This window comes from Branchiostoma floridae, chromosome 14 (genome assembly GCF_000003815.2).
Source record: "Branchiostoma floridae strain S238N-H82 chromosome 14, Bfl_VNyyK, whole genome shotgun sequence".
Classification (NCBI taxonomy): domain Eukaryota; kingdom Metazoa; phylum Chordata; class Leptocardii; order Amphioxiformes; family Branchiostomatidae; genus Branchiostoma; species Branchiostoma floridae.
In genome coordinates, this window is record NC_049992.1 from 15,928,869 (window position 1) to 15,942,700 (window position 13,832).

The 13,832-nt window shown below is 41.9% G+C and overlaps 1 protein-coding gene across 3 annotated transcripts in view; it reads right to left on the minus strand.

The window, feature by feature from the left end:
- Window positions 1-13,832, minus strand: part of LOC118431177 (hemicentin-1-like) — a 28,145-nt gene continuing 14,313 nt past the window's right edge. Inside the window, exons 2-8 of one of the 3 annotated variants that reach the window (XM_035842296.1) lie at window positions 3,482-3,832; window positions 2,855-3,148; window positions 2,289-2,567; window positions 1,309-1,551; window positions 973-1,044; window positions 597-790; window positions 1-379 (exon numbers count right to left, since the gene is read on the minus strand). In XM_035842296.1, the coding sequence (XP_035698189.1) occupies window positions 362-379; window positions 597-790; window positions 973-1,044; window positions 1,309-1,551; window positions 2,289-2,567; window positions 2,855-3,148; window positions 3,482-3,832 (1,451 nt within the window). In that variant the 3' untranslated portion in view covers window positions 1-361. The remainder of the gene's footprint in view (window positions 380-596; window positions 791-972; window positions 1,045-1,308; window positions 1,552-2,288; window positions 2,568-2,854; window positions 3,149-3,481; window positions 3,833-13,832) is intronic. The other 2 variants (XM_035842295.1, XM_035842294.1) reach the window with 2 other exon arrangements.

Consider the following 13,832-nt stretch of genomic DNA (forward strand, 5'->3'; position numbering starts at 1 on the left):
TTGAATATAGAGTAAATGAAACAAAATAGTCGCCCATGTTCACTCTAGGATTATTGTACACGTCACACGGGCAGGTATACAATGCAGATACTTTGGAAAGTCCTTCAGTACGTTTATCTCTGTCACGTATCTACTAGTATACTGATAATTTACATGTACAAGTAGTCCTTGACTAAGGGGATATATACTAATGGAGAGATCTCCGGGATATCTCCCTGTCCTTTCTTGTCTCCTGTTCTGCCTCTAAACTATTCCTGTGGTAAAATGGACATGATGTCGTGTTACACCACTGTCGTAAAATCCCTTCACAGGCTGGCCTTGGATGACGACGATTTGGACTCCACAGGTTCATACAGCTCTCTCAGCTTGGCGGCTGACACTGCAGGAAAAAAAAATAAAGTTACATATATGGCCAATACATTGTAATAATAGCATGTTGATTGAACATGAAATATACACATTCTGGTGAATATCATTAGCTATGGGACGGCAAGTCAATTGATGCATGATGAGGTTAGAATTACTACTGATAGATAATATCATAAGCTATGAAATACAGTGTAGATGAGTAAAAAAATCCACACAACGGAACGTACTGCCAAACCTTGTGACGCGGACAGAAATTTGACGTAGTTGGAGGGGAACAGGCCTATCCTGCCCCTCAGGTAACCCAGGCACCAGCCGCCATCTTCCCCCTCCAGCACCTCGATGACGTCATCTACCTCCAGAGCAAGCTCATTCTCCTCTGCCGGGCGGTAGCAGTACAAGGCGCGGGCGTATCTCCTCACTACTTAAAGAAAACAAAACAGCAATCTTTTACTAAGCAAGTTCTACTCAGTATACAACATTTTACCAAACATAAGATCACAGTTTTACTTCGCGTGACGTACAACACCGATCACATTCATATTCCATATTGTGACATTTTAAGTAGGTACAGTCGATAAAACTAGTGCGACTCCAGTAACTCACCCTTTCCCTTGTTAGACGTTCGTCTGATGGTCTCTATGCCACCGTAAGGTGCACTGGGAGAACGCGGCTTAACTGGAGAACACAACAATAAGCAAGAAAATTTCCAGTCAAACAACTTAATACTTCAATAGTTGTTATTTGTTAAGACTTATCTTAAACGACTAGCTTGGAATCTAGTGTTGTTTGCGATAGTTAAAATCCACCACTTAAGCTAACTTAATTTAGCTAAGACTGCATTTCAGGCTAAAACTAAAAGCTAACAGAACTGATGCTATGTATCCTTGCCCAACACAGCTGGTTAGAAAACTATTCAAATAAACAAAGAAACTAAAATACCAGGCGGCTTGAGATTCGGGTGCCGGGTGACCTCCAGAGTCTCCTCCCCCGGCCTGTCCCCGCCCTTGTCCCCCTGCCCCCTCCCCATGTTGTAGTAGAACGAGAAGCGTTTCTTCTCCTGCCGCTGTCTCCGGCGCCGGACGAAGTACACGGCCAGGGCCAGGCAGATGACCAGCCACATGCCGCCCGCGATGGCCCCCACCAGGATCAGCACGTCCACACCCTCTCCTCCGGTACGGGCAACTGGGGAGAAAAAACAGCGTTTCGTTTGTACCACTGAATGTATGAGAATCACTTACGTGTATTTGTGCGTGCGATGACGAAACTCCCGTTGTGTGTATCTTCCATTTTTGGTCACCCGATATAACTGGGAATGAGCAAAATTAATTTCTCTGTACTTCCTCAACTCTGGTATAAACATTTATTTTCCACACTTCTCTTGCTGTTGTTACTAGTATTAATACAAGAATGTTACAGGCATTGCTGGCATACTTGGGTTAGTGAATGATGGAACCGTCTTTATCATTATCTGACATATGTGATTTCTTTTCACGATTTGGAATTTGATATTTGGAAACATTCGAATATTCGTTGCAAACTTCTTCACATAGTTTGGAGATTTGTTTAAAAACTGTTCGCGAACTGCAAACAATTTGACCCACTTAAATTTTCGACTGAATCGCTCGGTCCTGTGCAGTTACCTGACCCAGTCGTTCTCGACACGTGACTCTATAAATATGTGACGTCAGCAATGGCTCAAAGGTTATTGGAAGTTGATATCGCCCCCCGCCCCGGCTAAAAGAAGGTTAGTACGCCTTGATGTAAATTTCTTAAAATCCAAAGCGACTGGGTCAGATTTCCCAGTCAATCTAAGTCATTTTAGTATGCGAACAGTTCAAATTCTCTATAATGTAATTTCCGGTTACTCGAATCATGTAGGTTTAACTTGTATGCTAATTCTTAATCCAGCAGTTGATCACCTCTGATGGACAGCATGACAGACTTGATGTCGTCCTTGCCCACGCTGTTTGACGCCGTGCACACGTACGTTCCCGTGGCGTTCAGTCGAACCTTCGGCAGCACCAGGGAGCTCGTGCAAACACCGCGGGATAGCCGCTTGGTAGTACTGCGCAGGCGTACTCCGTTTCTGGACCACGTGACGTTTGGGGGAGGGTGTCCCTCCGCGACGCACTGCAAGACGGCGTTGTCTGACACCGCAACGGAAAGTGAATCGGAGACACTGACGATCGTTGCTGGATCTGGAAGGAAAGTCGTTTGAGTCATTATTCCAGAAATTGATTGTGGTGCGGTGAAATATCAGATTCATATTAGTGCTATTAGTGTCTTTGTCATTTTTCTATTTCCTCACAAATTGACATTACATACCAACTTAAGTCTTTTCTGTCCAAGGGACTTAACAAAAATGGTCAAAGTAGATGGTTGGTAGTTATAGACTGGAATCTTACTTCTTTGGTCTATATGGACCATCAAATATTGGCTATCACCAGTAGCTGAACCATCAAAAACAGTTCAAATCTCTACTCACATCGAACCTCCAGTGTGAGACTGTCACTCACAGGCTTGACCACGTGACCTGCCACGCACCGGTACCGTCCAGCATCGCTCCTGGTCACGTGATGTATGAGGAGGTCGGGAGACTGGAGTGTCCCGTCGGAATATTTGGAGTCGAATCTGAGAGTGTCGATTGCGGTGCCATCTTTCTCCCACCGGAGTGACGTCACGTTTGGACTGGCATCTCTCACTGCGCATGTCAGAGACGCTGACCGACCCTCGGCTGTGACGTAAGGATTGGTGGGACCCACCACAACTTTCGGCGGAACTAGATGTCAATCAATTACAAAATATTGTGCATTATGACCAACGCTGCACTAACTGTCCGCGAAACATTGAATTAAGATATAATGCAACCAAGTTGTCTAATTCGTTAAAAGAGAACGATGTTAACTGACAGTTCATAGAACATCATTGCACTTGTGACTTGGGTGATAACACCCTTATTTACAAGAAGGGCTAATATTTAATAAAAAGGATACCAACATGCCAAACTCTGATATTCTGGTAGGGTCTGTGCTGCTTGTTTGAATAAAGTTATGGGGGGAAAACAGGCCTCGAGAAAATTAAAGACGGTCACTGTAACAATAATCAAACTTACCTAACACATTCATCTCAATGAACCCTTCCTCTGTAGGAAATCCTTCTCCCATGATTCCCAGGACATACGTCCCGCCATCTTTTCTTGTCGTTCGTTGAATCTTCAAGGACGCCCTCCCTTCAAGGACTACTCTTCCTTTGAAGCTACCGTAAGACTCTGTGGACTGCAGCATTGGTAGATACTTCAGCACAGGTATTCTCTTCGCTGGTTGTCGCGGGTCGAGCTTGCTCCAAGACACCGACACCACCTGGCGATTTGTTTGGAAAGTGGCAGGCAAGGTGACGGGGTCTCCGACAATGGTGTTAACGATCTCTGGTAAGGTGAGGCCAATAGGAGATTGGGCCGAGCATTCTGGAAACGAAGAAGACAACAAATGGTTTGAAAGCATTATAGACAAGCAGGCGTAATATGGGCGAAGAAAAAATATCTCATCACGAACTTGAAAATTGCACGAAGCTTCAGGAGTAGAATACAAATCCACAAGAAAATCTTTAAAAAATGGTCTGGTGGTTGTTTCCTTAAATTGTTCTACAACCTTCTGTGTAAGTATTAATTGAGATTATAAGTAGATCATGCAAAGCGTCTTCATCTGAGCCTATAAATCGACAGAGCCGAGAGAGTTTTTTTTCAAATCTATAGCTTTTGAAAAAAAAATGTTAACAAAACATTGAACCATTCAGCATTAAATTATAAAGTAATGCTGTGAGCTAATAAAGATATGATAAGACAATGAATATGCTTATAACAGATGTGGTGGTAATAATAACACAAATTCAAATATAACGAAAATTATAGTACCCATGGAGACTTTAGGTTTGAACATTTTGTAGTGTTCTGTCCGTCTCAGAATCAACACACGTGGCTGAACACGACTCCGTAGCTGCGAGCTGTCTGTCGCGACATGAGACACCTTCATCTATTATGGCGTCTTGCTCTGCTTCGAACGCTCGGGGCGGTGTAATGTTGCAAAAGTCGGGAGCTTAGCCAAGCAGAACAAAATTGTCAGCAGGGATTACAACCATCTCCGATTCACCATTGTCAGTAGGCAACACACGGTCTGGTGGTTCTAATATCGTGTGCTGAATCTACTCACCAGACCTGCTCCGTCAGTGGATAGCCGATAGGCAAGGAAGTGACCGAGATAGGAATTGAATTGACTTCTTATCGCACAAAATGGGATGTTGAAGATTTCCTTTTGTGGGCAGGTCTTATCTTGCCGTCCGGTGCGCAGTAAATCTATCTGTAAAGCGGCTATCTTATTGGACTGGACCAAATTGGGTCAGGCGTTTTGCAAAGTGACGCATACCGACGCAATTTGTCGCCTGAAATTGCGATTATGTAGCATTTTCAAAAATTCTCAAAATGGCGTACTTTATATATTTCATAATGTTGTGACAAGTAACATAAGTGAACACGCAATCACTCGTTCTCATTGAAATGTCAAAAATGGCATTTTTTTGGTCGAAAAATGAATCGGCTTTATTTTCAGTGAAAACTACGTGGTTGTTTAGGAAAATTCCTCTTTTAACCATAGCCAAAAAATGTCAACTTATTAATTTCGGTCCCATTGGTAATGCATTACAGGGCAGGTAAGAAACGTTACCGGTAACGTTTGTTACAACAGTAGACTTTACCCTCTTTTCTTCGAAAGGACTCACCTTATTGACTTCATCATTTAGGTATAAGCCGACGTTCCTAGGAACATTTAAAAAGTGGGCAGCTTTTTTTAAACCAGGTCAAATAGAAAGCTTAGACAGAATCGAACAATGGTAACGTTTATTAGAGTCATTTCTGTACAACATTTTGTTAAGCAAGGTTGGATACAAATGACAGTGAACAACACTTTAGAAAGCCAGAAAAACCTTAAGCGTCACAAAAACGGCCATTTCTAGTCTTATACGTGGATAATATAACCGCGGCAACGTACTCATGGTGGTAACATTTGTTACCGAATCTGGCGACAGGCATAAACCACCTCACATAGCCTCCAAGATCAGTGACAGGAGCGATCTGACGTGATCTGTCAGAGGGCCTGGTCAGCTTATTTCACCTACCGAATAATCATTCTGGGAACTGAATTGTTACATTTTTGGCTACTATTTGAATTCTTCGTTTCTTCTCAGGCGACAGCCATTTTTAGGAGGTGAAATCCCACCCGTGGCTATAATAATCTTCTATGCCATCAACCAATACGAATGTTGTTGTGCATCTTTTAAATGCCTGTCTGCCTGCTCATCTGTCGAATCGACAGGAGAACCATTCTTTCTTGTGTATCTTTTGTAAAACATTACAGGGGTTGTGGAGAAATGAAGGAACCAGTGATGTTGTCTATAATTTGCTCCATGTCAAGGCGTTAAGTCAGGCGACAGCATTTCGACATTTAAATGAGAACGAGCCTTTTATCACTGCAAATCCTTTTCTGGTGCATCTTGAATCATTATTTATTCATCTGTTTACTTATTTATTTCTGTTTTCTTTATATAGGGTTGAACACACTCTGCCCTGTACATCAACATCAACAAAATAATAAGAGAAAGAAGAGAAACTAAACAATCAACAAACCAAAATAGCAATATATAACGTTACACAACCGAGCGCCAATTAGAATCGGAAGTCGGAAATCAAAGTCGATGTGGCAGGCCTGGTCAGGAGGTCAGAGATAAGCTGTCATATCTTAGCTTGCACCTTCTTGAAAGATAGGCCAGAAGTGGCCACTTCAACTGTTTAGGGAACTGTGGATTTTTGTTTCAGTGACAACACTGTGATTTACAAAAGCCTGCTCATCTGGGCTTCACACGCAAATTATGCGCTGTACGTCAGTGTGATCGCAAGGGAAAATTGACACGAATTCGCCAAGTTAGCAACATTTCCTTAGCACAGTCTGTCGCGAGCAATCCAGTGAGACTCGTGCTGTAATGCCCTAGGGGTATGTTCTGTGGTTTCGACTCGTACATCGTTGTATTTGTCAGAAGAGCAACAGGGATTTAAGGATATGAATGTTTGCATAAAAACCTGTTCATGCCTGCTTCTAAACGATCTATTTTTCGACGTTAAATTCCACCATTCCTTAAGGCTTGACTATACCTGGTATACAGGATTTCGATTTTGTCCATTTGCACTGATTTATGAAAATATACCCCCTTTCTCCTATATCAGAAAACGTAGAAACCAGAATTTGCAAGCTCAACAAGTATAGCGGAGAGTGGCCATTAAGTCCAGTTGTAACATATTGATTTACAACCTAACCGTTCCGGAGTAGTGGCTCTTCTCTTAGAGGAGTGTAATTCATCCACGAAGCCTATAGAGGATGCTTTTACCGAGTCAGACCAAGGAGCTTTTATCACTTGGTCAGACTGTACCGTAGCCGAGAGCTGCACAGTTTTCGGGTTGACAGATTGTACCCTGAAGAGTTTTTGCTGGATTAACGGCGTAGTTTCTCCAAAGAGTTGTGGAAATTCTTGCCACTGCAGGCGTAAATGGTAACCGCTGTGTAGAAGTGAGGAAACTATCAGTCATTGTACCCCAAGGGCCTGTTATCACAACTTGCAGTCTTGGGTAAGATCTATGGTGAACAGTTTGTACATTAGACAACATATCAAGCCAACAATCTATCAACGCAATCCCACTTTTTATAATGGTACCATGTTTAAGGATGCGTGGAGCTGTTACAAGTAATGGATATTAGGAATACATTTGCATGAGCCCTATAAACAATCTTCCCAAGAGACGCAATATTGATATGTTTATACTACACGTTGTTCAGTTTGCCATCCATCATGCAAAAACTTCATACAGAAGGATATGAGGTCTAATCCCTGTTCATCACGCAAGCGAACAATCAAATTGATTTCAAGTAACGGAAAGTTTAGAATTCTCCACATGTGTTCAAATTTAGCTCGCAGCAGTGTTCTTACTCACCATGTATAATACATCTCCAACGTGCTCGCTTGTGGCGAAACATGATGGAGATAACGTATATATATGACAGAAAGTCTTCATTTTCATTGACCATGTAGGAAGATGGATTTATTACTGACCAAAATATCGGCTCCTTCAGACAAGTACAAATTGCCTGAATATACTTTCTAGGATTTGGAATGATCATCCATCTATTGGAGTGGCATCAAGCTGGTAATGAACGTAGGTGGGTTCATCATCATAAAAGACTTTTTATCAGTGGTTGAAAAATAAGGTGATCTTTGTAGTGCATTCATTCTGCTTTTCTTCTCTCTGTCTGTATTCTTTCTCCCAATTTACCTATGCATATCCATTCTGGACATTCCTGCACGGCGGAGCATTCATTTTTCAGTTGCAGCACTTCATGGATGGTACCTATTGTTGAATCCAACATTGAATTCAATAAACAGATAACTAACCATAACGCGTTGTCATAGAAGTTTGAATCCTTTCTCCCAATTTTCCTATGCATATCCATTCTGGACATTCCTACGCGGAGCATTCATTTTTTCGTTGCAGCACTTGGTACCTATTGTTGAATCCAACATTAAATTCAATAAAAAGATAACTAACCATAAAGTGTTGTCATAGAAGTTTGAATCATTTCTCCTAATTTACCTATGCATATCCATTCTGGACATTCCTGCACGGAGCATTCATTTTTCCGTTACAGAACTTCATGGATGGTACCTATTGTTGAATCCAACACTAAATTCAATAAATAGATAACTAATCATAACGTGTTGTCATAGAAGTTTGAATCCTTTCTCCCAATTTTCCTATGCATATCCATTCTGGACATTCCTGCACGGAGCATTCATTTTTCCCGTTGCAGCATTTCATGGATGGTACCTACTGTTGAATCCAACACTACATGCAATAAATAGATAACTAACCATAATGTGTTGTCATAGAAGTTTGAATATATAACAACACGGAAACTTAGAATAACGTCAACTTGTAGCGAAAAGTCTGAGATATGTTTTATTATTTACGACCTGACGAACTAGATGAATCTAGGATTTCACACGGGAGTGATAAATCATAGTTGATCAGTGAAGAATTACCATACAGAGAAGAAATGGCGCATGAAAACCGTTAATCTATCGCCAGGGGTGGTTGCGATCATATCATTCTTCCTGCGGGGAAATATCGATTTTATAAGCCTTCTGAACTAATCTAACAAAGTAGCGCTGTGTTTTATAAAGCCAGTACGACAGACTGGGAATTAGACACGTCCGGGTAGCTTTCGAAATGCATATGGGAGCAATGGGATACGGTTTGACGACAAGACCAGATATTAAAGAGTCTTTTATTCGTAGCTTTATACCAAAAATCATAGTCAAATTTGAGACCTTTTCTCGGCCTAACGTTATATAGTACCATCTTTACCTTCGTCAAGAAGGTTTTGTTTTCAGGCGCGCGTACTTGTGTGTTTATGAACAGCATAACTCGACAAGTCGTCGATGAATCTTTTTACGATATTATGTATGTTGATATGAGTTTGCCAAAGACAGAAATCCATAGATTTGGGGCCTATAGGCTAGCGCGTTTTTCTATGGTACTGCATTGGAACTTTTGGTTTTGATATATCTTGTTCTGGACATGGTACGGTAATGATTTTTCGAGAGGTAGATATGTCTGCGTTGACTCTAAACGATCAGGTCAGGCCAAAAACATAGGAAGGTGGATATGCACTTGTCTAAGTTAAGTCAGAGTTCTCCCCTCCGAAGAGATGGTTCATCCTCCATATAGTCCCAGATTTCTTTATACACTATATTGTAAAATGATGCACGAAAGAAATCAATTTTGGTACCTGTCTTTTCCATTACCTTATCTACCTGTGGTGCATTGATTCTTTGTCCTAGAAAGTACATGCCTAGAAATACGGGATGAAAAGCTCCTAAATGTAGGTCCACGCCTATGAGGTTATACCATCTATGAGAGTGCATTTTGACTCAACGGAATGAGATAAAGTTTGACACATGACACATGAGAGTGCTTTAATTCAACACGGTGATACCTTGGTTGGTATTAAAGGCATCACCAAGCTTGTGTATCTGTTTATTACGACCGTATCTCATCCTGATATGTGCCGCTGGTGTATACTGTTAGCTCGCTCATATCGAATTTTCCAATGAATATGTCAGCAATGAAACACGGTGTGCACACGGTGGAACGGCAGACGATATGGGCAATCAGATAAGACCACAAACAAAAGACGGTTTGCCGTGCAATTGTAGCGGTAGCATATGTTTAAACTGTCGCCTGGGATCCTTAAACACCATCGTAAAACAGTTTTACTATCTTATTTGTGCACCTGTGCTTATGGCGTAGAAGAAAAGAGTCCTCCTCGCAAACCTGGATCTTATATAACTCTTTTACAACCTTCACAACAAGTGATATTCCAATAAAGTCGGAATGATCACAAATCGTCCTTATCAATAACACCACATATAATACAACTAGGGATTAAAACAAAGTTGTCGCATTGTTGTCGCTCTTCTTATTGGTTGAGAACTATACATCCGATCATAACTCTAACAAGCAATGTAATATTTTGATACCTTAAGGATTCAAACGTAGATTACCGTAACAAAAAGTATTTAATTACCTAAGTTTGCTCTGTGAGCTGTCTATGTAGTTTCCTATCCATGGTCTGATACAATCTGAGCTGATTCAATGGACGGATGTTCCCGTCATGCACCAGAGGAAATAGCAGCCTTGACAGAACTCACTCTTCCCAACCTGCCTGCCCTGGGGACGAGCTGGTCGCGCGATGATGAAGTGGGCCCAGCCTCTGTGTATCTACTCTCTGCCCCAGGACTCCGTGACAAACGATGATTTCTGAAGTCTGTCCTACGGTAGTTTCCACTAATGATCTCTACCCATACCTGATAGATGGACCTCGTCCGGTGCTATTTGCCGCTTGACAAGAACAAATGATTGCACCATCGCTCTTCAGTGAGGGAAGATCGTTAAGATCAGGCGATAGCGCGCGTACTGAGCGCCAAGGAATGTGCGACTGGCAATGTCGGTTCAAAGACGGCGCTATTAGCCCGAACAAGTACATTAATCATCACAGTTTACGACGGCTAATTTCCCTTATGTTAGGATCATCATTGATCCATGTTATGCTAATTCACAATAATGTGTTGCCGGTGGTTATGCTTTATGACATAATCTATTTCACAAACATCGAACTAATTAAAACCTGTCAGTAGTGTTTTTCTTATCATACTTGTATATCTTATTGAGGTAAACTTCAACTGAAGTTGTTCTCTATGTCTCATCTTGTGGGATGATTTGATTTCGGCCTGACACAGGCTTCACAAATTGATCGATGTGATTATGACCAACACAGAGTGTATCAAAGCATGGTATTCTTTGTTGTACTTGTTAAGAAAAGTTGGTTTGAAACATGATACGTCTATGAACAGGTAACGTTGTTGACCCTTAAGCCATGCATCCGTAACAAATAGGACAATAATAGCAGCTTCCGTACCGTCTGTTTCAGACTGGTCGCGGAAATGGAAAGGAAATTGGAGATAGCTCGTCCCAGACAAAATACAGCACTGCAGCTTCGCACTTTATACCTAGATTACTCAAAGGCAGGCGACGCTCATCTTTGATGAATGCGTTTCCATCAAAAAAGTTTCCATCCGTATAGAAAAAGTCACTAATGCTCCTTGTACTGATGACTGCTGATGGTGGCTACCCCGAGACGTGTGGCAATTTAGGGCTACATCTAAGACGCTTTTGTACATTTGCCATCTCGGCAAAAAGCTGTATGAGAAATGTTACGAGGGGCTGCAGGGGTTGACTATGCACAACGTGGATGAGAGATGGGTCGTAGTTTGTTAGCCAGGATTTGCACAGCGAATGCATGTGTCAGACATAGCTTACACCGGTGCGTGAGCACATAGTGCTTTGCTAAGAGACGAATTGTACAGATACCGCAGCATACGTGCCATAAACTCCACCTTTATGGCCATCGTGGGCAAGAGAAGATGTCAAATATGATAAAGTACTTGGCTTACTACAAGACAAATTTGCTTTAAGCCTGGCTACAGCATGCTGTTCTGTCATGGGCTCGTGAGTAGGTAGGTGAAAAGAGCAATCTAAAGTGGTGTGTGTGGTGCCTGGAGCAGCCGTTTTGTGTTGGAGAGTCATTCTGACAAAATGACCCTATCTAACACGCCTTGATAGCTGCCTACCTGATAGAGGTGCTGCAAAATGGACCTACAAAATGCCTTCACCTTCGTATCAAGACGAAACGTTTTTGGCTGCAACATAAATTTCCCGCAGAAAATTGTCCCGGAACAGCCCTAATCGGGAACCAAGGAGGAAGTACACTTATCTACTCACAATTGGTTATCGTTCGCCAACCATTACACATTACAACCCGACAGAGTCAAAGTGCTCGGACAGGAAGTAAGGAAGAGCTAATCTTTAGTTTCAACTTCTAAAACTGGCAACACTTGAGGCCAAATTTCACACATTTTTCACAGGAAGCGGCGCTGGTGAGTAGAAAATTGCAGACGGAATCGCTGATGCACCATATAGGTCTGTAGCAATGTTGAAAGAACTGGGGGTAAGTAATGGGCCACCTCGCTTTCATTAAAGTCATTTTCCCGACCCTTTTAAGTATGGAATTGCCTTGGTAATTGTGCAATCACTTCAATTTCAGCACCAAGGGCGATCGCCAATAACAGACTGGAGGACGAGCTTTTGCAGTTGGGTTCACCGATCTCCAACCAGCCCCAATTTACAACACTTCGTCGCACATTACACGTACTGACAAGCGGCTTCTTGGGAAATAACCCACCTACAACCTCGATTATTGAAAGTCTTACTTCACAGCGATGTCTTTCCTTTCAACTTCGCCCCACAAATTCGTTTAGCTCCGCTGTCAGACTTCGTGATCCCCCCTTTGTTAAATCTAGGGCAGGGATTGGTACGCTACATTGTCCTTCTGAATAAAACAGTTTCCAACTCCCCCCGGAAATGAAAAGGCGCCGAAAACTTCGCGAGAAAAGCTAGAGAGTATGAGAGTCACATGACGTTATGCTTTTGAGCGATATCAGAACGAGAAATCCTTGTTCTTTCAAGGGTAAATTGCCGAGCAAGGGAGAGCTTTCATAGCGCGCATGTTGTAATTTCATTTTTACATGTTCTTTGGACCAAACTCTGCTGTGATCAACGCTTTGATTCAAATGTAATAAAGGGATTTCAGGCCTCTCCCTCCGACAAATTACATGGATAACTCTATTTCATGTGACAGAGTCTTAACTTCAAAGTGATCGCCCACGCAAAGGCGGAGGTGTAACATCAAGCTGCATCTCTCCGGACTGAAACACTGCACATAATGAATACAAATCGCTCCCTTTGCATACAACCCCCCCCCCCATAAATACAAATCGACCCCCTGATAAATCGTCAATCGTCTATTGATGAAGGCCACTGTAGTTGACAAAGAGAGCGTACAAAAATTCAAATTGATAGCGATGTACTACGGTGTTGTCCTTCTTGTCAAGGTTAGAAATTAAGGTATAGACCCCCCCAAAAAAGACAAATGTCCAGTACAATTGCTGAGACAGGACGAGTACTGGTTAGGTATGATAGGAGCTTATGGTATCGATTCGTTTGAAAATGACATCAACTATCTTGTGATAGTTATGAGATAATTAGGAGTGAATAATTCTTCGTTGGTACAGTTCACAGATCATGTGAAAACTACATAACACCATTGGTGCACTCTTGTTTTTGTAAAAAAAAGCGTCGAAGAAGATTTGGTATCCAGGTGATAAAAGAATAGTAATTGTTGCTCAAGCAACTGGATTCCAATTTCCAAGAGTCTTGATAATTTGTCACATGTAATTTGGAGTGAAATTGTCTCTTGCACAAGGCCAATTAACGCAGTCAAAGAAAATATAAGTATCCGCGGGGACTGCAGACTAAAGCTAATTCTAGTTTCTTTTAACATTCTAATCCACAGGATATCGGAAAAGGCTGGAAGGAGGGATCGATATACTTTGAACACGAGGGGAAAGGGAGCGATAAACATGTGGAATGAGTTCCGTAATAAAAGGAATAAAAGAGCCGAACATTATCGTAACAAAGATATCTGTTTTTACATGTCTGGTGAAGAATCATCATCTCCAAACAGATGGTTGGTGAGATAACAGAGAAGTTTAACTGTAAAATATGGCACAAATCACAAGAACTGTAGATTCATTATTCTCGGTGACGTTTGACCCAATCTTTAGCAGTTTTCGTACGACGTGCAATTCATGCAACAGTTTGTATTGAGTGCCTGTGATTCACCGGGCTACATTACTGTATTTGGGTTGCAGTAAACGCTTACACAGCGCATCCAGCCATCCCCTATGAC